Source organism: Odocoileus virginianus, chromosome 3 (assembly GCF_023699985.2).
Source record: "Odocoileus virginianus isolate 20LAN1187 ecotype Illinois chromosome 3, Ovbor_1.2, whole genome shotgun sequence".
Lineage (NCBI taxonomy): Eukaryota > Metazoa > Chordata > Mammalia > Artiodactyla > Cervidae > Odocoileus > Odocoileus virginianus.
This window is the reverse complement of record NC_069676.1, coordinates 12,717,493-12,742,812: the sequence shown is the minus strand read 5'-3', so window position 1 is coordinate 12,742,812 and position 25,320 is coordinate 12,717,493. Positions and strand designations below refer to the sequence as shown.

The 25,320-nt window shown below is 49.5% G+C and overlaps 2 protein-coding genes and 1 non-coding gene across 3 annotated transcripts; 1 reads left to right on the top strand and 2 right to left on the bottom strand.

The window, feature by feature from the left end:
- Window positions 1-1,497: 1,497 nt before the first annotated feature.
- Window positions 1,498-11,087, bottom strand: MRPL4 (mitochondrial ribosomal protein L4). Its single transcript, XM_020902347.2, has 9 exons — window positions 10,784-11,087; window positions 10,631-10,697; window positions 10,403-10,553; window positions 7,301-7,352; window positions 4,782-4,899; window positions 3,749-3,855; window positions 3,496-3,605; window positions 3,338-3,414; window positions 1,498-2,278 (listed from the first exon to the last, which is right to left on the bottom strand). The coding sequence occupies exons 1-9, from the start codon at window positions 10,838-10,840 to the stop codon at window positions 2,133-2,135; spliced, it is 885 nt and encodes a 294-aa protein (XP_020758006.1). The 5' UTR covers window positions 10,841-11,087; the 3' UTR covers window positions 1,498-2,132.
- Window positions 6,433-6,920, top strand: LOC139034011 (10 kDa heat shock protein, mitochondrial). The gene has a single exon (XM_070464138.1). It carries the CDS (start codon window positions 6,494-6,496, stop codon window positions 6,800-6,802), a length of 309 nt encoding a protein of 102 aa, XP_070320239.1. The 5' UTR covers window positions 6,433-6,493; the 3' UTR covers window positions 6,803-6,920.
- A 6,722-nt stretch (window positions 11,088-17,809) lies between the features above and the next one.
- Window positions 17,810-17,913, bottom strand: LOC139034530 (U6 spliceosomal RNA). Its single transcript, XR_011487076.1, has one exon. It is a non-coding gene; the product is annotated as a U6 spliceosomal RNA (small nuclear RNA).
- Window positions 17,914-25,320: the final 7,407 nt, after the last annotated feature.

Below are 25,320 nucleotides of genomic sequence, written 5' to 3'. Positions count from 1 at the left end.
CTCATAGACTCGAAGGAATCACCCCTGCCCACTTTTTTTTTTGGGGGGGGGGGCACTGCTCTGTAAGGTGTTTGGGGATCTTAGTTCCCTGACCAGGGATTGAACCCATGCCCCCTGCAGTGGACTGAGTCATAACCACTGACCCACAAGGGAATTCCTGATCATGCCAACATCTTTTTAACATTTTATTTATTTTGTTGCACCAAATCTTTAATTGTGGCATGTGGGATCTAGTGCCCTGACCAGGGATCAAACCTAGGCCTCCTGCATTGGGAGCATGGAGACTTAGCCACTGGACCACCAGGGGAGCCCTCCAACCTTGCCAACACCCTGCTCTTGGACCTCTGGCTTCCGGAAGTGTTAGACAGCAGTTCTATTGCTGAAGCCCTAGCTTTTGTGTGCTCGGTCATGTCTGACTCTCCGTGACCCCATGGTCTATAGCCCACCAGGCTCCTCTGTCCATGGGATTTCCAAGGCAGGAATACTGGAGTGGCTTGCCATTTCCTTCTCCGTGGGATTTCCCGACCCAGAGATCGAGCCTGCGTCTCTTGCATCTCCTGCACTGGCAGGTGGGTTCTTTACCGCAGACCCAGCTGGGAAGACCCTCCTAGTCTGTCGTGCTTTATGGTGGCCCAGGAAACACACACATTTTATGCCCTGATTATTAGAAAGCACATTCTAGACCCCAAGTTATTTTTTCTGATGACTTTTTCCATCCTTGATCTGGCTAAGGGATTCCAGTGTGGGGTAACAGGTTCTGACTGCTTTCTTCACTGTTTCCTGATGGCCATGTTGTGGACAACTGAGCCCCATTAAACATGGGAAGACAACACCATACAAGGCTGGGTGCTGTCAGGACAACTGATGTGTCTTTCTTGGGGCCTCGATGTCCCTGCAGAGCTAGTGAGAGGCACAGGCAAAAGCTGGTAATGGTTTGGGTTTAGCCCAACATTTTCCACCTAGCCTCTGTACCCCTTCCTACTATTGGCTCCAAATAGCTTTATCTTTTTAAAATATTTTAAAAATTGAAACAGTTGATTTACAATGCTGTGTTAGTTTCAGGTGTACAGCACCTGAAACTCAGCTATACATGCACATATGTGGGATCTTAGTTCCCCAACCAGGGGTTGAACTTGCACCCCCTGTACTGGAACCTCAGAGTCTTAACCAATGGACAGCCAGGGAAGTCCCAGATTTTTCTTTCTCCCTCAGTCAAATCTGAAACTTTAAGGATCCCAATTGTTCACTGAGGACATTCACAGATTCGTGTTGTGAGCTCTCAAGGGACTCCTGAGAGGCATTCCAGAGATGTTTTCAGTGGCGAGCTGCCCAGTCAATGGGTCTCTTTGGCCGCCTGGGTAGGCCTGCAGGTCAGATGGCAGTTTCAGCCAACTTTAAAGAAACCGACCACATTATTCTCTAGTCTGTGTTGTGACTATTAAAGAGATATTAACTTGGGGATGGGGGACAGACTCAAGAATCAGTATGTCAGCCTGGTGTTTTTAAAAAATGTTTATTTGCACATTTACTGACCACGTATCCTGACTCTGTGTTTAGGGAAAATCCCTGTGATGGAACCCCCAGTTTCCACATTGTACCCATCTGGAGACTCAGGCCCACAGCTGGATGGACAGATGGTAATAAATGGGACCACAAGCCCCATCAAGGATACGAGCACTTGGTCAGAGTGCCTGAGATTGGGAGGCAGCACCAGTGGGTTCTCAGAGGTGGCTGCTTCTCCGCTGTGCACTCCCCGAGGCTGACTCACCCTGTAAAGTTGATCCTGGGTCATTTCTACAAATGGGGTCTTGAGGCAGCTAGGTACCCAGGGATGCCCAGCACCAGGGAAGGCACCAAATGGAATTATTCACAAAACGGCAATCAGCTGCTGTGCTTCCCGTCTTTGATTACAAAATAAAACTTATCTTACATGAGAGATGTGGGTCTCTGGCGAGCTGCCCTCTTCCCAGTATTGACGCCTGCTTGGCTGCTCTCTGTGTGTGGCCTCAGCCTCCCACCGGGACCAGGGGGCCTGGGATGGGGAGGCGTCTTCCAAGCCTGCCCAGGGCTTGGGCTGGCTCAGAGCAGGAAGGAGGGTGGTCTGTGTGTCCTGGGGGGCGTGGGGTTGGGACTCAGGGGAAGTCTCGGTAGGGCAGGCGGAAGGGGTAGAGGGGCGTATAACGTGAGTCATGCCAGAGCAGCTTCTCTTCCAGGAAGGCAACGGTGGGCAGGGTCAGGACCAGGGTCTGGTGTTTGAGCATGCTGTGCACGTTCAGGCCTGGGGGGGTGAGGGAAAGAGGGGCACAGTTAGGACCAGCCCCCCCTTCCCCAACAGAGACACTGCAGTCTAGTGTAGGGTCCTGAGCCTGGCAGCCTGGGTTCAAACCCTGGCTCAGCTGCTCACCCCTGGCGAGACCCTGGGCAAGGGGTGGTCCTCAGCTCGTCAACCTCAACCAAAACATCCAGAGTACCCCGACTCTGCCCTGTGCCAGGCAAGGGTTCCCACCTCACGTTCCCATTGGGGAGACAGATGATAAACAGCAGATGAATAAACATGATCTACTGAGGAGGGTCCATGCGGCTGCAGGGCGTGATGCGGGAGGGAGGGGAGGGGAGAGGTGGGGAGAGGAGGGCAGGTAGTGCAGGATCTTTGGGCCTCCAGATAAGTCAGGCTTTTACCCTGAGGAAGAGGGAGCCCTGGAGGGTGGTGGGCAGAGAAGGGACAGGATCTTAGTTAGGTGTTCAGGCGCCCTCTGGTGGCTGTAAGCAGAACTGGGAGGGGGATGCGAGATAAGGACAGATTATGGCAGTTAGCAGGTGCCTGGGACCAGGGCAGAGGAGACAGAGGGGGACACGCTGGGGGCTGGCCCAGGGTGGTGAGAAGCTGTTGGATCCTGGACACGTTCATGGACAGGGCTGACAGGGTGGGCTAACAGACTGGAGTGGAGGAAGGAGGTCTTATGCGCCGCGATGACTACGAGACCCCCATGTGCCGCTGTCTAGGAGGCAGCTGGGCCTGCAATCAGGAGGCCAAGAGAGGGCTCTGGGGACTAGTCATCCCCTCGATGGATGGGGGGACCTGCTCAGGGCAGCTCTGATCCTGTGTGTCCGAGTGAGGAGCCAGGTGGGAGCAGCCAGGGGGCCCTCAGACTCACTCCACCCCAGCACTGAAACCCAAGCTTGGACTGACGCGACCTCAGAGCATTTCTTTAAGAAAGACATCATTCTCCTAGGGCTGGGCCAGCTGGGGGGTTGAGGGGGGCTGTCACTGCCCAGGGCCACTTGGTGACTGAGTTATAGATACAGGATGTGAACTGGCCCAAGGCCCTTTGCTCACCGACAGCTGGGACCAGGTTGAAGGTCTTGAGCCCGGATGTGGCTGCTACGACGTTCTGGGGCATGTCATCGTGTTCTCTGAAATAGAGGCCAGGAGGTGAGCCCTACCAAGGACAGAGCCCGCCACCCCCCCGCCCCTGCCTAGCGCAGCCCCCTCACAAGTCTACAAAAAGGACAGAGTCGCCCCAGCGGCGGTAGCGGGCCAGCTCCATCAGGTACTGGGGGTCTGCAGTGGGCAACTCCAGGGAATCCACGATGTGCAGGTCGTCCTGGTGGGAGGAAAGGACGGGCTGAGTCTCCTACTGCGCCCACTGGGAGCCACTTAGGCCCCCCTGCAACTACTCAGGCTCCCCCCACCCCCACAGGTCAGATCCCAGGACACAGTGGCTCCCGGCAGGATCGGTGCTGTTACCTGGGCCAGCTTGACGGTCAGCGCCACCTTGAGCCCTTGCACCCGCACTTTCATGGGCAGCATGTAGTAGTAGCTCGTGGGGCCCCTGGGGCCATGGGCGACACCTCCTGCAGGGGCAGAGGGATGTGGGAATGGGTGAAGGCCCTAGCTGGGCTCAGAGGTCAGAAACCTGCCCCAGTGGTGGGCCCAGAGGTGGGGGGAGGGAGGCTGCTGGCAGCCAGGCTGAAGTGCAGCAAAGAGGGTGGGGGTGTCAGGGAGGGATGGGGAGGGGAGGATGATCAGGCGCCACCTGGGACAGGTAACAGGGGCCTGGGACAGGCCCCTCAGAGGGGCCTGGTGTCCTCAGCCATCAATCCTTGAGTGAGGATAGTTCTACTCGGGTGCTCCCCCTGCTGGGCCCTGGGATGCAGCAGGGGACCTGATAAGATCCCTACCTCCTTCATATTCAGACACAGGCTTGATCGCAGAGGGAAATCAGGGCTGTGTGGGGTAGCACAAGGGGATTCAGGGGGTGGGGGGTCCCCCAGAGGATCATGGAGGGCTTCCTGGAGGAGGCATGGCCGAAACACAAGGGAAAGTGAAAGTTGCTCAGTCGTGTCCTACTCTGCAACTCCACAGTCCATGGAAATCTCCAGGCCAGGATACTGGAGTGGGTAGTCGCTCCCTTCTCCAGGGGATCTTCCCAACCCAGGGAAGGTTGAGAGAAATTGGCCAGGCAAAAGGAAGATGACTGAGTCAGCTCTATTTGGTCAGGAAGGCGTGGAAGGGGCAGGGGGTAGAGGGACTCTGCAGTCACCAGGGCCTGGAAGGCCAAGATGAGGGGCTCAGACCTCACACAGGAGCTAGGAGGCTTGGGAAGATCCCTCTGGGCGCTGTGTGAAGTGTGGCCCAGGAGAGGTGAGCTGGGAGGTGGGGTAGAAAGGGGCTGTGGCCACGGCCTGATGAGAGATTGAGGCCAGAGCTGCGGGGACTTGCAGGGAAGTGCACAGTCTCGCCAACCTCTGACTGCACACGTGTGGGCAGACCTGCTCACCTCCTCGCCAGATTGGGGAGCGGATGCTGCCGTGTCTGGCGCGCCCACTGCCTTTTTGCTGCCAGGGCTTCCGGCCACCTCCCCGCACCTCGGCCCTGGTCTTGGTCTTGGCGTAGCTCTGTGGGCACAGAGTGAGGAGAGAGTCAGGTTCACAAGGCAGAGGCCATCGCAGCCGAAAGGCACCAGGCCCACGGACAGGGCTGTGAGCTGGGAGGACCGGCCTGCTGCTGGGGGGCTGGAGAGGAGGCAGAGACTGGGGCTCCATCAGGACAAGCACAGAGTGTTCTGGGAGCGGGGGAGGGATAAAGGAGTCAAGAGCGCCCTCCTCCACTCCAGAACGTTGGCCCCAGAAGGGCAGGGGCGCTGCTGCCTGGCACACAGTAGGTGCTTCGTATTTTTTGAATGATTTCCATGTGGTTGTAATAAAAGGAAGGTAAGGGCTTCCCTGGTGGGCCAGTGGATAAGAATCCGTCTTGCAATGCAAGGGACACTGGTTCAATTCATGCTCCCGGAAGATCCCACATGCCTTGGGACAACTAAGCTTGTGCGCCACAACAACTGAAGCCCACCCCCCGCTAGAGTCCATGTTCAGAAAGAAGTGAAGCCACCAGCAATGAGAAGCTGGTACACCACAACAAAGATTAGCCCCTGTTCGCAGAAACTAGCGAAAGCTGGCGTGCAACAATGAAGACGCAGCACAGCCAAAAATAAAATAAATAAATAAATATGTTTGTTTTTTTTTTTTTTTAACAAAGAAAGAAGAAAACAACCTAATTTTTTAAAAAAAGGAAGGTAGGGGAATTTCCTGGCAGTCCAGTGATTAGGACTCTGTGCAGGGGGCCTGGGTTCAATCCCTGGTTTGGAAACTAAGATCCCACAAGCAATGTAGCCAAAAAAATAAGAATAAAATAAAATTTTAAAAGTGAAATGAAGGTGGGATATGGGGAAAGATGTGGGGGTTAGAATCAGGGAGAGGTGTGGGATGGGGGATCCTGTGAGGCTTCCAATGCCAGGCTGATGATTTCATTCCCAGGGCCATGAGGAGCCAGGCAGGGCTCACAAGACTCGAGGTGGGCACGTGAAAGGCAGGGACTCTGACTGAGAACAGCATCTTCTATGCTCTTGGCACAAAATCCAAACATCCCATGTTGCCCTGGCTGACCTCCAGGGCCACCCTGGGCTCCCTCTGATCCCACAGGCCTTTGCCCATGTGGCTCCCTCTCCCTCCACACCAGCCCCACTGCCCCCTCTACCGACTAAGCTCCTACCTATCACACAGCTGAGGTTAAATGCCCCTTTCTTCTGAGACAACTTCCCTAATGATGCATTTACAGGCAAGACTGTTTGACTCCCATTCTCCTATTCTGACTAGACTGGGAGCTTCATGAGGGCAGGGACCTTGCCTGTTGTGTCCCCTAGCACAACAGCCAGTACACAGTGGGTGTTCAGAAAATGCCTAGCGGGAATTCCCTGGTGGTCCAGTGGCTAAGAATCCTTAGGAGCCTGGGTGAGGGGTGGCTACAGTCCATGAGGTCGCAAAGAAGTGGACACAATTGAGCACGCAGGCACAGACTAGGGCTTCGACAGTAGAACCGTACTGTCTCACACTTCTGGAAGCCAGAGATCCAAGATCAAGATGATAGCAGGGGACAGTAGGTTTCTCCTTCTGCCTGCGGCGTGAGTGCAGAGTGCGAACTGCGGCAGCCGGAGTCATGGCAGGACAGGCATTTAGAAAGTTTCTTCCCCTCTTTGACCGAGTATTAGTTGAAAGAAGTGCAGCCGAAACTGTAACCAAAGGAGGCATTATGCTTCCAGAAAAATCACAAGGAAAAGTATTGCAAGCAACGGTGGTAGCTGTTGGATCAGGCTCTAAAGGAAAGGGTGGAGAGATTCAACCAGTTAGTGTGAAAGTTGGAGATAAAGTTCTTCTCCCAGAATATGGAGGCACCAAAGTAGTTCTAGACGACAAGGATTATTTCTTATTTAGAGATGGTGACATTCTTGGGAAATATGTTGACTGAAATAAGTCACTATTGAAATGGCATCACGTGAAGCTGCCCATTCCACTGAAGTTCTGAAATCTTTCATCATGTAAATAATTTCCATGTTTCTCTTTTATAATAAACTAAGGATATCCAAGCTAAAAAAAAAAAAAAAAAAAAAAAAAAAGATGATAGCAGGGTTAGAGGACTCCCCTGGAGGTCCAGTGGCCAAGCCTCCATGCTTCCCGTGCAGGGGGCCTGGGTTCCATCCTTGGGCAGGGAACTGGATCCCACATGCCACAGGAAAGACCCACAGCAGCCCAACAAATAAATAAAGGTATGAGTATAATCAGTAATACATAAAAATAAATCTTAAAAAAAAAATTCTCAGTGCTCACATTTAAGAAAAAAGAAAATGGCCCACTGGGGAATGGTTCAGGAGAGAGAAAATGGGGCCTGAGCCAGCCATCCAGAGAAGACACAGCAGGGCCTTCCTCTGCCTCCGCCTCACCCCGCCTGCCCTGCCGGGGCACTCACAATTCTCTTGAAGTTCTTCTGCCAGATGGCAACCTGGTGCAGGATATCCAGCCTGTGAAGGAAGGAGATATAAGAGAGCTGCGTGCACTTAAAACCCTTCCCGCTCCATGAGATGGAAACCCGGGCTCCACCCCCATCCACTTCCAGGGCCCTGTGTGGTCCACTCCAGTCCCTCTCTGGGCCCATCTTGCATCTCCTCCTGCCCCGCTCCATGTCCGTTCTGTCACTTCTTTACAGACTAGCTTGCCTCTCTAACCCTGTGCTGTCCCGTACAGTGGAAGGCCATATGTGCAGCTGCTGAAGCCCTAAAAGGTGGCCAGGGTCACATGACAGTATGTCATATTTTAAAAAAATTATTTATTTTGGGTTTCCCTGATGGTTCAGTGGTAAAGAATCTGCTGGCCAACGTATGTTCGATCCCTAAGACGGGAAGATCCCACATGCCTAGGAGCAACTAAGCTCGTGAGCCACAACTACTGAGCCTGTGCTCTAGAGCCCAGGGCCCACAAGTACGGAAGCCTGGGTGCCCTAGAGCCCGTGCTCTGCAACAAGAGAAGCCACTGCAATGAGAAGCCCCTGCTCGCCACAACTAGAGAAAAGTCCATGTGGCATTGAAGACCCAGAGCAGCCAAAAATAAATCAAATTTCAAAAATGTATTTAATTGGCTGCATCAGGTCTTAGTTGTGGCATGTGGGATCTTTAGTTTTGGCATGTGAACTCTGAGTTGTGGCATAAAGGATCTAGTTCCCTGCCCAGGGATCCAACCCGGGCCCCCTGCACTGGGAGTGCAGAGTCTTAGCCACTGGACCACCAGGGAAGTCCCAACATTTTAGACTTATCAGGCCAAATGAAATATATTACTGAAATCAATCTTACTTGTCTCTTGCCATTTGAAAGAAAATGTGGCTACTGGAAGAACTGAAATTACACCTGGGGCTCGCATTGGACAGGGGTGCCAGGCTGGTGTGCCAAAGGTTGGCAAACTATGGTTTAGTTCAGTTCAGTTGCTCAGTCTCTTTGCAACCCCACGGACTACAGCACGCCAGGCCTCCCTGTCCATCACCAACTCCCACAGCCTACTCAAACTCTTGTCCATTGCATCAGTGATGCCATCCAACCATCTCATCCTCTGTCATCCTCTTCTCCTGCCTTCAATCTTTCCCAGCATCAGGGTCTTTTCAAATGAGTCAGTTCTTCCCCGCAGGTGGCCAGAGTATTGGAGTTTCAGCTTCAGCATCAGTCCTTCCAATGAATATTCAGGACTGATTTCCTTTAGGATAGACTGGTTGGATCTCCTTGCAGTCCAAGGGACTCTCAAGAGTCTTCCCCAGCACCACAATTCCAAAGTAGCAATTCTTCGGCGCTCAGCTTTCTTTATAGTCCAACTCTCACATCCGTACATGACTACTGGAAAAACCATAGCTCTGACTAGATGGACCTTTGTTGGTAAAGTAATGTCTGTGCTTTTAACATGCTGTCTAGGTTGGTCATAGCTTTTCTTCTAAGAAGCTAGCATCTTTTCATTTCATGGCTGCAGTCACCATCTGCAGTGATTTTGGAGCCCCCCAAAATAAAGTCTCTCACTGTTTCCCCATCCATTTACCATGAAGTGATGGGACTGGATGCCATGATCTTAGTTTTCTGAATGTTGAGTTTTAAGCCAACTTTTTCACTCTCCTCTTTCACTTTCATCAGGCGGCTCTTTAGTTATTCTTTGCTTTCTGCCATAAGGGTAGTATCATCTGCATATCTGAGGTTATTGATATTTCTCCCGGCAATCTTGATTCCAGCTTGTCTTTCATCCAGCCTGGCATTTCAAATGACGTATTTTATGATTAGAAAGGCCAAGTCTGGCCTGCTGCCTGTTTTTGTAAATATGCTTAACTAGAACACAGCCATGCTCATCCACTTACTCATTGTGTGCGGCTGCTTTTGTACTGCATCAGCAAAGATGAGTAGTTACCATGGAGACATTACAGCCTTCAAAGCCTATAATATTTACTCCCTGGCTCTTTACAGAAGTTTGCTGTCCCAGCTCTAGACTGGGAGCAACATCAGCAACGTCAGTGCTCATTCACTGCTATATCCCTGATACCCTGACACCTGGTAAGCACTTCCTAAGTATTTACAGAATAAATAAAATGCTTTCTCTCTTTTTTTGACCTCACAGCATATGGGATCTTATTTCCCCAACCAGTGATGGAAACCATGCCCCCTGCAGTGGGAGCTCAGAGTCTTAACCACCAGGGAAGTCCCAAAATACATTTTTTTTAATTTTTTTTTCTTTGGTCACCCCTTAGCAGATTGGGATTCTGTAAAAACAGGGGACAAACCATACAAACAACATTATAGTAATAAATCAACAGCAGTTATTATCTGCCAGACACAGTAGACATGAGACATCAAACTCCTTTGCAAGTGAAAACTTAGTCCTGTGAGTTGGCCTATATACTGTTGAGTATATAGTTTACAAGCTATGTGACCATAGGCAGATTTCTTAACTTGACTGTGCTGTTTCTTTAGCTACAAAATAAGAATAAAAAAATAATAAAAAGAAAAACAACAATAATAAAAAGGAATTCCCTGGTAGCCCAATGGTTAGGACTTTGCACTTTCACTATGGAGGGCCTGGGCTCACTCCCTGGTCAGTGAACTAAGAGCCCTCAAGCCACATGGCCAAAAAAAAATTGAAAATAAAATCAAAATGCAAACAGGCTGTGCCAGACACACAGTAAGGACTTAACCACTGTTAGTGCCCATTTTTGCAAAAACCAATAACAGCAACAATAATCAACATTTCTATAGACCATATTATGGGCCAGAATTATCTCATTTAATTTCTTAAGATTTGACAGAATGGAGACATTGAAGCACAGGGGGAAGGTAGGATTCCAATCCAGTCACTTGGGACACAGAGTCCTGTGCCCTTAACCTAAAAGAACGTTACCTCTCAACCCTCACCTTCACACAACTCTGAAGAAAAACCATCATTCCCTTTTGACAGCTGGAGAAAATGAGGCTCGAACCCAGGTCATCCTGATTCCTAACCCCCCGATCCTCGTCCCTCGGCCACCCAGTTCACCATTTCAGCTCCCACTAACCTGGGCGCCGTGGAGAAAACGTCTGGGTGCAGCTCGGTCAGACCCACGCGCTCCTGCTCATAGCCCCGCAGAGATTCAACCCAGGCCTGCACGGGACGCCGGTGCAGGGGTACCGGGAGCTCGCACCTGCGCAGCACGGGTGCCTGGGGACCTGGAATGATTGGGAAGTCAAGAGTAAGGGTCAGAGTTCCCAGTCACCACCCTTCCTGGGGTGACCAGCAACCTCACCTGCGTTCGCCAAGGGTTCTGGTTTCTCTGCCGGCTGCACTGCCTCTTCTGCCAGCGCGTTCAGGCCCTGTAAACCGTGGGCGGGAATGAGAGAGCAACCCCCGGGCCCTCCAACTTTTATCCTCCGACCCCGCCCTCCGTCCCCGGCCTCACCCGGCAGCCCCTGGGCCGAAGCCAGGCCCGGGCCCCCGCCCGGACTAGCTGCAGCATCTTCGCGTAGCTCTCCACGCTTAGAGAGGTCAAGGCTTCCTCTGGAGTCTCGAGACGCCTCGAGATGACGTCACTCCCGCGACACCGCCTGCTGGGCTTGTTTTCGGCGTAGGAAAGCGGGGCATGCAAGATCGAGGACCGCGGGGATGGCCTCAGCGTGCCCCTACCTCCGCCCCAAGACTAACCCCCAAACCCCAACTTTCTCTGCAAGCCTAAGAACCCTCGGCAACCGCGGGAGTGCAAGCCCTCAGTGAGAAACCCCGCCCCTCCTTCGGTCCCGCCCCCAAAGAGCCTGAGGAAATCCAGCCAATGAAACCTCCCTACTCAAAGGACACGCTCCTCATTCAGCCAATGAACTGTTAAGTATGAAAAAAAAAAGTTCTAGGGCGGGCACTAAAGGGAAAAGGGCCAATAGTTGTTACGCTTTTATGTCGGCCGCGCCCTCTAGGTCCCGCCCCACTGGGGTCCCCGAAGACTCTAAGCTGCGGTTTCACAGGAACATGGATTTTTGTTTGTTTAAATGCAGGGCTTTATCTCCTGCAGAAAGCCCTCAGGATAGGACCTGGCGGATAGATCCCCAGGGTATGTCCCCGTTCAGTGCCTCAGGTTACGGATGTGTCTCCCTCATCTCCTTGGCCAAGATGTCGCGTCTCATTCAGCCCGAGTTCTCGGAGAGCACAGTGGGAACTCCGCAGATCCTAGCTTGCTCTCTCGTCCCCCCTCACAATAGAAATCCAAATGTTCATTTTAAAAAATAATTTTATTCATTTATTTGTTTATTTAGGCTAGTTTTTCCTTGGTGCACGAGCTTTTCTCTAGTTTTGGGGCATGGGCTTCTAAATGCAGTGGCTTTTTTGCCGAGCACGGAGCTCTAGGCGAGTGGGCTTCAGTAGTTGGGTACGTGGACTCAGTATTTGCGGCCTCTGGGGTCTAGAGCACAGGCTCAATAGTTTTGGCCCACAGGCTTAGTTGCTCCGGGGCATATGGGATCCTTCGCGACCAGGTATTGAACTCGTGTTTCCTGCATCGCCAGGCCGATTCTTTACCACTACTGAGCCACCAGAGAAGCCCCAAATGTTCCTTTTCTAGGTTCTTTGCCACGTTCCCCGTCGGGCCTCCAGGCGGCGCCACGAACACATAGCAGCCTTTCTTGCCGGGCTAGACCTGAACATTTGGCTGCCAGCGCGATTTGAACCGAGTTCAGTGGCTGAGAACGTGTTCTCTGAGACAAATTCAGTGTGTTCATCTGGAAGATGGGGAGGTTGTAAGATTCGATGAAATGATTGAGGCAAAGCATGTCATGTGTGAAACATGCAGAGCATTATTATTATTATTAATTGAAGGTGACTTTTGTCATCAAATCAACACAAGAACCAAGGCAGGGAAAGGGGTGGGCACTGGCGGACCAGAATGCTGTGCTAAAGATGTAAGACATTGTTTCTTTTCCTTTTTTAATTTTCATCTGATATATGACATATGGATATTTTCATGAAGTATTAATGAAAATTTACAATGTTATATTTCATTGTGTACTCTTGTAAGAACTGTGAATGTGTTTTAAACTTCACACACTTTGCAATTTCAAAAGGTCTTTTAAATCCTTTATTTTGTACAGTCTTGTTTATTCACTTTATGCTTGCATGATTCACACACCTAGTAAAGAAAATTTCAAAAACGGCAAAAAGAAAACTAGAGTGAATGAAAAATCTGTCTCCTCCAATTTCGGTTCCCTGCCGGGCCCCGCCCCACACCCCTTTCCCTTCCCAGAATCCTCCGCCACAACCAGCTGTGTCTCTTCTCCGAGAACCAGTTTATTATTTCACAGGCAGCTTTTCCAAGTCTGTCCTGGGCAAGAGAATTTAGATTAAATGTGGTGAAGGATGGAACGGCACTTAGTTGCTTAATGATTTAGTGGGCACCTACTGTGTACCGCTGGGGTAAATCCAACAGACACCCTTGAAATACAGTTCAGTGCAGAAGGTTGAGGGGTCGGAATGGGGGAGGGAGGTCTGTAGAGTCTCTGAGAGTCCAGGGGAGGAACACCTAACCCGTGGGGGCAGGAGTCTCACAGGCGACTTCTCTGAAGCTGTAACCTGAGAGCTAAGGCTTAAAGGTCCATCAGGAGTTTGTCCAAAGGAGAAAATGTGATCCAGGCTGAGGAAATAGCAGTTGCAAAGGGCAGAAGTCGGGTGGGGTGGGGTGGGGAGGGGGTGGGGGGGGGTGGGGGGTGAGGGTTGGGGGGGAATGGCTGGACCTTCCTAATATTGGCCACAGGCTTTGTTTATTGACTCATTCATTTCTGTTGACCCCACCTCAGGGCCTTTGCATTGTTGTTCCTTCAGCCTGGATCATACTTTTCTTTCTTTTTAAAGGCTTTTACTTTTTTTTTTTTTTTTGACGTGGACCGACTCAATGGTTATGAATTTGAGCAAACTCCAGCAGATAGTGAAGGGCAGGGGAGCCTGGCATGCTTCAGTCCATGGGGTCCCAGTTAGACACGAATTAGCAACTGTGAACAATAGCAGGTTTTATTTTTTGTTTTTTATTAGTCGCTCAGTGATGTCGGACTCTTTGTGACCCCTTGGACTGTAGCCTACCAGGCTCCTCTGTCCATGGGATTCTCCAGGCAAGACTAATGGAATGGGTTGCCATGCCCTCCTCCAGAGGATCTTCCCAACCCAGGGTCTCCTGCATTGCAGGCAAATTCTTAACTGTCTGAGCTGCCAGGGAAGCCCTTATCCTGCCCTATTTTTTTTTTCCATCAGTATTTATCTTCTAATATCTTGTATAATTTCCTGGATTTTTTAAAATGTCTTTTGTCTGTCTTACCCATTAGAGGAGGCATTTTGTCTCCTTGGCAGAAATTTCGCTCTGTCTGGCCCCTGCAGCCAGTATAGTGCCTATAACACAGTAGGGATTCGATACATGTTTCTTTTTTAAAATTTTTTATTTTATATTCAAGTAGAGCTGATTAACAATGTTGTGATAAGTTTCAGGTGGACAGCAAAGGGACTCAGCTACACATATACAAGTATCCATTCTCCTCCTAGCTCCCCTTCCACCCAAGCTGCTGCATAACATTGAACAGAGTTCCCTGTGCTATACAGTAGATCCTTGTTGATTATCCATTTTAGTTTTTACTTATTTATTTTAGTTTTGCCTGGGCTGGGTCTTTGTTGCTGAACACAGGCTTTCTCTAGCTGTGAGACTGGGGACTGCCCTCTGTTTGTGGTGTGTGGGGCTCTCATAGCAGTGGAGCATGGGCTCTTCAGCATTCGGACTTCAGCAATTGCAGCATGTGGGCTCTAGAGTGTGGCCTCAGTAGTTGAGGTACACAGGCTTAGATGCTCCATGGCACGTGGAATCTACCCGAACCAGGGATTGAACCCATGTTGCCTGCATTGGCAGGTGGATTCTTATCCACTGTGCCACCAGGAAGTCTGGTTTTCCATTTTAAATATAACAGTGTGTACATGTCCATACAAGACTCCCTAACTATCCTTCCCCTTCTTGAGTGAATCTCTTCATTCATCATCCTAATGCAGTCCTCAGTCACTCAGTCGTGCCCGACTCTTTGTGACCCCGTGGACTATAGCCCACCAGGCCCCTCTGTCCATGGGGATTCTCCAGGCAAGAATACTGGAGTGGCTTGCTGTGCCCTCCTCCAGGGGATCTTCCCAACCCAGGGATCGAACCCAGGTCTCCCACATTGCAGACAGAGTCTTTACTGTCTGAGTGACAGGGAAGCCCTGATGCAGGTGTATTACCAAAAGCAGAATCTTCTGTCTCTTGGGTCTCAGGATCTGTATCCCCCCTGAAGTCATGGGCAAATAAGGTACCCAGTGAATGATTATCTACCCAATGATCCTGAAATCATATAGACACAAGTTGGAATCCAGGGGCCACTGCTAACTGGTCGGTGTCCCTGGGCATGTGGTTAGCACTTTCAGAGTTCAGTCTCCTTATTGGTAGGTGGGACACCCACAACCTCTCCCCTGACTAGCTGTGTGGTTGATGAGTTCTCTTTCTTTCCATCCTCAGCCCCCACAGTGTCTCCCCGCTCCGCACCACAGAGAGAGCCTGTAAATACCTGACTCAGATCACGTCCCTCGTCTGTTCAGAACCCTCTATGCCTCCTTTTTCACGCAGGGCAAAAGCCAAAGTCCCCACTGGAGCCCACAAGGCCCTGTGAGACCTGTCCCTACTTCTTCCCACTGGCTTCCTCTTCCCTCTGTGGTTTCCAGCGCGCTGGTTGTTCTAGGCTCCCTCCTAGTGGGGGGCAGGGGGAACATTGTGGGAGCTGAGGACGGAAAGAAGGAACTCATCAATCATACAGCGTCATCAGGGGATCTTCCCAATCCAGGAGTCAAACCTGCATCTCCCGCCTTGCAGGCTGATTCTCTACCCACTGCTCCATCTGGGAAGCCCTCACCTCCTTCCAGTCTTTACTCATATGTCACCTTCTCAGGTGACACTAGGTCTAAAAATCACAGTTCTGTTCCTACTCCACATATCTAATCTACCTTCCTCATGTCATTGTTTCCTGAACTTTCACCACATCCTAACAGATGACATCATGTTCTTATTTGTCCTGCCTGCCTCTTGCCTGTCTCCTCCATGAGAACATCAGCTCCTAGACAACAGAGATCTTTGTTTCTTTCACTGTTGGATCCCTTTGCTAAGAAGGAGAAGTGTGCCAGGCACCCAGAAGGTTTCAATACATAGTAATGAACAAATAGAATGTAGAAGAAGCAGTTTGCACATGGCTCCCCCACTGGCATATTGATTGCAAGCCTTAATGAAAGGGGGTAATGACCTTCAGACCTGCACACCGAGAGGCTCAAAGTTTGACCATTTTGGTCCAAGCCTGAGTAGAGGTTGAAGGTCGAGGTGTCCAGCCCTCCCCTGTGGCTCAAAGGCTCAACTGTAGGTGACCTCTGTCCTCAGTGGGCCAGCATCAATCCTTGCAGACTGGAGAGGGTCTCTGCTGGCCCCAGGCAGGATAGCAATTCCATTGTTGCTGTTCAGTCACTAAGTTTTGTCCAACTCCTTGCGACCTCATGGACTTCAGCATACCAGTCTCCTCTGTCCTCCACTATCTCAGAGTCTGCTCAAATTCATGTCCATTGAGTCAGTGATGCCATCTCACCATCTCATCCTCTGCCACCCTCTTCTCCATTTGCCTTCAATCTTCCCCAGCATCAGAGCAATTTAGGGAGCATATATTGGAAACTGGACGGTCCCGCAAGGTCTGGTCATTTCTAGCCTCCCATCGCTGTGCCAGGGACTTCACAAAGGCAAGAGGTCAAGGCTGGGATATTGGGGGGCAGCCTTCAGATGGAAGATGCAGGCCATGGGTGCAGGCTGGACTGGGGACTCTGACCTCTCGGGGGGAGTGTTTAAAGTATACCCCCATCAGCTGCCAACACAGCTGCTGTTTTGCAGCTCAGTTTGTGGGTAACAGCCAAGCAGGTGAGGAGGAGGAGTCCCCATGGACGCTTTCTCCACTCCCCTCAACCCCTAGGGAAGGGCATGATTTGCATAGGTGTTTCCATTTTCTTCAGTTCAAGTGGGTGTTTGGAGCAGAAAAAAAGGCTCAAAACCAGCCTCCCAGGTTTTGGCAGAGAGTCGGGCCCCTTCAGGGCACATGGGCTCTCTCGGCCTCAGTTTTCCTTCTGTAGAATGGAAAGTTGCCCTTTCCTCCTTTGGTTTGTGTCAGCCTTGAGCCTGTGTACCCTCAGATCACCCACTCCCTGTCCTTTCCCTGCCCCGTGGTTAAGGTCCGACCTCTGCATAGGATAGCCCCCCTTTTGCCCAGATTTAGTCAATGGCAGGCACTAAGGGTAGATTGGAGGGTGGGAGGATGGGACAAGTCAGAGTCATTCTCTCCATTTGCTTCCCATATCATCTCCCACTGGACATAGCCTCCCTCTGTCAATTTCTCATCAACATAACCAATCCTGGTATTAAATCCCGTCTGTTTGAGATACTTCTATTTTCCTAAGTTGACTCTGACTCATTTGAAAAGACCCTGATGCTGGGAAAGATTGAGGGTAGGAGGAGAAGGGGACGACAGAGGATGAGATGGTTGGATGGCATCACCGACTCAATGGATATGAGTTTGGGTAGGCCCCGAGAGTTGGTGATGGACAGGGAGGTCTGGCATGCTGCAGTTCATGGGGTCGCAAAGAGTCGGACATGACTGAGCGACTGTACTGAATTAATGCAAGGCAGTTGTGAAAGATTTTTATTTAAGATACAATTTAAAAAAAAAGATGGAGAAGGAAATGGCAACCCACTCCAGTATTCTTGCCTGGGAAATCCCATGGACAGAGAATCTGTCAGGCTACAGTCCATGGGGTTGAGAAAGTAGGACACAACTTAGCGACTAAACAAACTACATTTAGTACAAAATACTCAAATGGAAAAATCAGTAGGTTTATATCTTTATAAACCCAGTGCAATAAGCCAGAGATTCAAAAAATTCTTTTAAGTAATGTACTAATGGTTAATTAAGATTCATATCTCAGGTATTTTTCCTGGTTACATTTATAATTATATTTGGAAGGGTTTTTTTAAGTACATTAAAATGTGAACTGCATTTTAAAAAAAAGAAATTCTTTTTTTATAGTTCTGCAAATTTCCACAAACATATGTAGTCATATTACCACCACCACAATCAAACTATAAAAAGGTTCCATCACCAAAAAATTCCCCCATGCATTCTTGTTGTCAACCCCTCCCTCCACCCTCAGCCCCTATATATCTCTGGTTGTTCATTGTCCATATAGTTTGGCCTTTTCTGAAATAACATAGAAATGGAATCATACAGTATGCAGCTTTTTGTGTCTGCCTTCTTTCTCTCACCACAATGCATTTGAGATTCACCCGTGTTGTTCTATACCCCTGCTTTCTTTTGATTACTTGGCTGCATCAGGTCTTAGTTGCGGGATTTGAGTTTTGTTTTGTTTTTTAATGGAACGCTTCATGAATTTGCCTGTCACCCATGTGCAGGGGCCTTGCTAATCTCAGTATCATTCCAATTTTAGTATATGTGCTGCCAAAGTGAGCACCATATGCGAGGTCTTTAGTTGCAGCAGGCAAACTGTTAGCTGCTGCATGTGGGATCTAGTTCCCTGATCAGGGATCGAATTCGGGTGGGACACCCACCCACATTGGGAGCCTGGAGTCTTAGCCAGCAGACCTCCAGGGAAGTCCCACCACTAGTTCCTTTGAGAACTTGAAGTTTCAAATATTATACTCCCGAGTGGTCTTCCACGTGAAGATAAACTGCAGCATGTCTATTCATTCCTTAAAGGAGCTGCTGTGAGCTTCTGATGGGTTGATATTTACACAGGACTTAGCACAGTAAACTGGCACATGATGTATGTGTCAGCTGTTATTACTATGCTGGAGCCGGGCTGAAGTGGGCCATGGGGGTTCCCCTCTCCCCTCACCGGACGTCTCCCTCATCCAGAAGAGAGAGCTGACCCCTGCCAGGCTCAACGGGCTGCAGCTCCATCTGGTGCCGACGTGGCAGGGGTGGCCTCCCCCAGCGGCCTCCCTACCCCATCCCTGAAGCTGAAAGTGGGCCTCGAGCCCATGGGTGGATGAAACGAGGCCACTGCAGCTCCACTGCCTGCCAAGATCAGCATCTGGAAAGCCTCTCTGCAGCTGGGCCCCTCCCCCCCTCATGCTGGGGTGATGATGAGAAAGTTGGGACCTGTCTCAGACACTTCTCCTCCTGCCAAAACCTGAGAGCTGGGGGGTGGGGAAGACAGCGGAGGCCCAGGCTGGATCAAGGGACATTTTAGGCCTCATCCACATAGGGGAGTTCACAAAATTGGGGGTGGAGACTTCCCTGGTGGTCCAATGGCTAGGACTCCAGGCTCCCGATGCAGAGGACCTGGGTTCCATCCCCGTTCAGGGAACTAGACCCCCACATGCTGCCACTAAAAAATCCTGCAGGTGACTGCTAAAGACCCCATGTGCTGCAGCTAAGACCTGGTACAGCCCAAATAAATAGATAAATATATTTTTAAAAATTGGAGTAGGGTGGGATCAGAGGTCAGAGGGATTCCTTCACCTCTGGACTGTGGAGAAGAACATTCTATACCTCACCAGTAGCTAATGTAGTCTTGAGCAATAAACATAGCCCTTCTGTTCCAAAGCACCAGGGCAGGGATGGGGCAGGGGTTGGGGGCGGCATTCACTGCATCAGGAGTGGGACAGGGACTTGGGATAAAAAGAAGAGCAGAGAGGGCTTTGGTTCAAATCCCACCACAACTGTGTGCCTCAATTTCCTCATTTTTAGAATGGGGTGATGTGGAAAATGCAAAACTATGGGGACAGTGAAAAAAAACAATGGTTGTCGGTGATTAAGGATGAGAAGAGGGGAATGAATGGCCAGAGCACAGAGGAGTTTTAGGGCAGTGAAACTATTCTGTATGATACTATAAGGGTGGATAGGTGCCATTATTTTTTCTTCCATTTTTCCCCCATTTTGTTTAGTCACTAAGTCGTATCTGACTCTTTGGCAACTCCATGGACTGTAGCCCACCCGGCTCCTCTGTTGGTGGAATTTTCCAAACAAGAATACTGGAGTGGGTTGCCATTTCCTTCTCCAGGGGATCTTTCTGACCCAGAGATCAAACCTGTATCTCCTGCATTGGCTGATGGATTCTTTACCACTGAGCCACCAGGGAAGCCCATGTATCATTATACATTTGACCAAACCCATAGAACGTACAACACTAAGAGTGAACCCTCATGTACACCAGGGACTTGGAGGGTGATAAAGATGTGTCTCTGTTGGTTCATCAGTGATAACAAATGTACTATTCTGGCGGGGGGTGGGGGGCGGCTGTTGACAGTAGGGGAAGCTATGTGTGTGAGAGGTGGTAGATGGGCTATTCTCTGTACTTTCTGCTCAATTTCCCTGTGAACCTAAGACTGTCCTAAAAAACTAAAGTCTAGGGACTTCCCTGGTGGTCCAATGGTTAAGTGCTTCCAATGCAAGGGTTGCAAGTTGGATCCCTGGTCTGGGAACTAAGACCCCATATGCCACTTGCTACAGCCAAAATATGAAAGAAAAAGAAAGTCCATATAAAAAATGGAATTATGATGATAACAATAATACCCACCTCCTAGGCGTGGAGGACTCATGCAGCCGCACCCAGCACAGTCTGTCTGTGTCTGTGAGCGTTAGCCATTAGTGTCGGTGGCCCTGTAATTAGTGAAGGCTGCTCCAAGCCTCTTCCTTTTCTACTTTTTCCCTTGCTTGGGAGCTCGGCAAGAAAAGGGCCCCATTTCCTTCCTCTTCCACTGTTCTCTCGCTCAGAGATTCCCCCCTCCCTGAGTCCCCGCCACAGGGAGGTTCCAGCTTTTCTCTTGACAACCCCCTCCCTGCCACCCAGACGATCAGGGTGTCTACACAAATGGTTCCCAGTTCTCTAGCCTGTCCCCTCAGCTGACCTGGTGTAGATCTCATATGGCCACAGTAATGGGAGGTGGAGGGGGAGGCGGAAGTTGCTTGCGGGTGTATCTGTGAGTCCCTGGGGACATCACCTTTGTCTAGGCGCCACGGTACCCCTAACAGACGGCCGGATGTATCTGCAGCCTTGATATTACCCACACACCCCCCCTCCTGCAGGTCCCTTGAGAGAATAGCAAACTGCTGAGCCAGCCAAGGCGAGCTGGGGAGGGGGGCACTTCCTCCCCAGTCTCAGGTCCTCACAGAAGGCTAAGATTTCCGCTCTGATAGCTCCCTGGCGAGGAGAGGACCTGGTTTTCTCTTTGGGTTTTTTTTTTTTGTGTGTGTGTGTGTGTGCTATGTCCTCTGTGGGTTGAACACCTGGTTTCTAGAATTTGCATGGCTGCACTTCACCTGGGCAGAGGATTCGGCGAGGTTTTGCTGAGGTTCCGAGTGGACCCCACCGTCTAGCCCCAAAGCTGAGTGGAGCAAAGTCACTCTCTGGCTTTTTTAAATCTTCTCATCAAAGCCCTGCTACCTCCTGTATTAGAACCGTTTGGTTTCTTCTGTCTCTTCCATTGGACTTTCAGTTTGGGACGGCAGAAACCAACAAGGTATCGCTAGAGCTAGCTCAGAGCATTCTCTGTTGCATTATATGAATATATATGCCACAGACATGTAACACTAATCTATTGACTCTTAATATTTATTTCCTTATTGATAACTTAAATATGTGTATTCTTAATATAAACTCATTTCACAGTGACATGTTGAATAAATAGCATGGATATGCTTATTGATGATGTTATTGTTGATTTATGTTATTGATACTGTTTGTTATTACTATTATTATTATAGAAACAATTTTACAGCTAAAAAGCCTGGTGATTTGTTACTTCAATGTGATTTTTCATGTCTTTGTAAATTTTTTAAATTTGTAATATGAGCTAAAAATTTCAAACAGTCCCTCCCCCCAGGGTACCCCATGAAAAGTCTGGCCCCCTCTCACCTGTCCCCCTGCCCCCTCTGCATCCCTCCCTGAGGGTAACCACTGTGACGGTATCTTGTGCCTCCCCCCTTACCCCCCTAAAATGGCCTGGTTGTCCATAGGCAAATGCGTATGTATTTTCACCTATCCCCCTATCTCCCTCCCTGGGGGTAACCACTGTGACCGTGTCTTGTGCCTTCCCCACAAGACAGCCTGTTTCTCCACAGGCAAATGTGTATGTATTTATACAGTCCTTGTAAATAAATATATCCAGAAACTCAGGCAAGCAAGCAATGCAAACTCATCTACATTGTGCTTTTTTTTTCATCTTACGTTGAAAACAGTTTCATATCAAGACGACTCCGATTTTCCTTTTTAATAGACATAAATGGGTCAACTTTAATTTCCTTTTTCAAAGTTTTGCTTTTCAACATGATTTATGGAATATGGTATGCATACAGAAGCGTGCACTAAACTTCTCTTTCTCTCTTTTTAATTGGTTGCATTATGTGGGATCCAAGCATCCATAACTGTTTTAAAAAATTTTGTCTTTTATGAGGCATGACTGACGTGTAAAATGGTAAGTTAAGGTGTACATCCGGGTGATTTGACATATGTATATATTGTGAAAGGATTGCCCCTCATCCAGTTAATGAGCACATCCTTCACCTCATGCTTTTATCTTTTGTGTGTGTGTGTGGGTGTAACAGCAGTTCAGTTCTACTCTCAGCAAATTTCAATTCTTTGATACAGTATTATCAACTATAGTCACTGTGCTGTATATGAGATTCTCAGCCTTATTTATCTTAACTGAAAGTTTGCACCCTTTTGCTAATCTCTCCCCACTTCCCCCACCCCCCAGCATCTGGCAAACACCTTTCCTACTCTCTGTTTCTATACCTTTGTTGTTGTTGTTTTTTAAAAGATTCCACATATAAGTGATAGCATGTGGTATTTAGGGGCTTCCCCTGTGGCTCAGTGGTAAAGAATTCACGTGCAATACAGCAGCTGCAGGAGACCCTGGGTTGGGAAGATCCCCTGGAGGAGCGCATGGCAACCCACTCCAGTATTCTTTCCTGGAGAATCCCATGGACAGAGGAGCCTGGCAGGCTACAGTCCATGGATTTGCAAAGAGTTGAACACAACTGAAGTGACTTAGCACGCAAGTGGTATTTGTTTTTGTCTGGCTCATTTCACTTGGCATAAAGCCCTCAAATTTCATCCATGTTGTTGAAAAGTACAGAATTTCTTTTTGCATTGGTGGACAATATTCCATTATGTATATATGTATATATATATATATATATATATATATATTTATATGTGTGTGCATGCTCACTCAGTCGTGTTCGACTATTTGTGACCCCATGGACTATAGCCTGTCAGGATCCTCTGTCCATGGAGATTCTCCAGGCAAGAATACTGGAGTGGGTTGCCATTTTCTCCTCCAGGGAATTTTCCCAACCCAGGAACTGAACCCTCATTTCCTGCATTGGCAGGTGGATTCTTTACCCCTGGGGAAACCATATGTATAAAGGAATCTTACATCTTTATCCATTCATCTATTGACAGACACTTTTTCCCATACCTTGGCTACTATGAATAATACTGAAACAGACGTGGGAGTGCAGATACCCTTTTTGTCATTTTGCTTTGCAACACTCTGAAGTATATTAGACATACGAGGAATTCCCTGGTGGTCCAATGGTTAAGACTCCTCACTTTCACTGCCATGAGCCTGGGTTCTATCCCTGGTTGGGGAACTAAGACCCACATGCTGTACCGCACAACCAAATACAGAGAAGAGTGTACCTACCTTCTCCCTCTTTTTTCTTACACTGTCTGGGTATCAGGGCTTCCCTGGTGGTTCAGACAGTAAAGAATCCGCCTGCAATGTGGGAGACCTGGGTTCCCTCCCTGGGTTGGGAAGATCCCCTGGAGGAGGGCATGGCAACCCACTCCAGTATTCAGTAATCCACAAAGAGTCGGACACTACTAAGTGACTAAGTACTCGTCTGGGTACAAGCAGTCTAACTTTCAGTTTAACTGATCAATTAACTTTTTTTTACCACATGGCTTGTGGGAATCTTAGTTTCCTGACCAGAGACTGAACCTGGGCCATGACAGCGAAAGCCCCAAGTCCTAACCACTGGACCGCCTGTGAATTCCCTCAACATAACTTATTGTTGGAATAGGGCAAATATGTACATGTTACAAAAGTCAAAAGATACAAAAGCACTCACAGAGTGAAAGCTGTGTCCCTCCCATGCCCTGTCCCCTATCTTTCAGTTCCTCTCCCAGGAAATTTATCAGTTTCTTCTTTCTGTAATACTTTAGATATTCTGAGCGAGTATGTGTGCATGCTAAGTCGCTTCAGCCGTGTTCAGCTCTTTGTGACTCTATGGACTGTAGCCCGCCAGGCTCCTCTGTCCATGGAATTCTCCAGGCAAAAGTACTGGAGTGGGTTGCTGTTTCCTCCTCCAAAGAAAACTTCCTGACCCAGGGATTGAACCCAAGTCTCCTGCAGCTTGTACATTGCACGAAAATTCTTTACCACTGAGCCAGTGGGGAAGCCCTGAGCAAGTATAGTAGAACATCAACTTGGGACAGGGAGTTTTATCTGTTTTGTTTCCTGATATATCTCCAGCCATGTGTGTCTGGCACATGGCAGGTGCTTACTGTATTGTGGTAAGTAAACATATAAGCAGACGATGTATTCATTTCCACAAATAGTGCCTTTCGGAACATAAGTTCCATGAAGCAGAGGACTTTTTTCCCTTTTCTGCTCACTGCTATGCCTGTGAGTGGGATCTTGGTCACTCAGTCGTGTTTGACTCTTTGTGACCCCATGGACTATAACCTGCCAGGCTCCCCTGTCCATGGAATTTTTCCAGGCAAGAATATGGGAATGGGTTGCTGTTTCCGAAGGAGTGAGGGACATATTGTCTAGTCCCTGATTTCACACACGTACATCAGTAAATGCTTCCTCTCTGTAGCCAGGCACACAGAGATGCCCAGGAAAAGCTGAGTGAGGAAAAAATGGGAAACTAAAGAACTGGCTAGGACTTCCCTGGCGGTCCAGTGGTTAAAACTCTGTACTTCCACTGCAGGGGGGCATGGGGTTTGATCCCTGGTTGGGGAATTAAGATCCCTCAAGGCTCAGGCAAAGGGGGAAAAAAAAAAACTCAAAACAAACAAACAAAAACCTAGATATAAGACTGGGAACCAACTTGAAAAGCAATAATTAGCTTGGGCCTGCTGGTCGACCACAAGGAGGGTACTCCATGGACAGAGGTGGTGGAGGCTGCTGAGTGCTCCCAGTCTTCTAAGGCAGATGGCCCAGGGCCTCAATTCTGGGGCCTTATCGAGGCAAAAACCAATCCATTCTTTGTGGCAGAGCCTAGCAATTACTGGGCTTCCCTGGCTCAGTGGTAAAGCATCCACCCGCCAGTGGGTCCTGGTTCAGGAAGATCCCCTGGAGAAGGAAATGGCTACCCACTCCAGTATTCTTGTTTGGGAAATCAAAATCCCAAGGAGGAGCCTGGGGCTACAGTCCAGGGGGTTGCAAGAGTCGGACACCACTTAGCGACTAAACCACCGCCATCACCTAGCACATAACAGGAACTTGCTTATTTGTTGGATGAACACATAGCGGGCGCTTAATGCCTATTTGTTGTGTTGACCTTAGTAGGTGCTTCATGGCTCCTTGCTGAATAAGTAAGGCAATTCCTTGCCCTCCTGCAATTCCAGGATCCCAGGCAGGGGCCAAGAGTATATCTGCAATCCAAGACAGTTATTTCAGGTTGAGGCCACCTGGGCAGGAGCGACTGTACAGTACGGGGCTGCGAGACGTCATGCGCTGGCCGTTTCTCACGGGTGGGGGCTGGGAGGGGGCAGGGCTGAAGGTGGGGGTGCGGACAAAGGGACCCTGCGCGCCTCCCCCACGCCCGCCCTCGCGCGCGCCCCGCTGAGCTGATCACATCTGGAATTCATTGCTGCAGCCGCCGGCCGGAAAGGAGG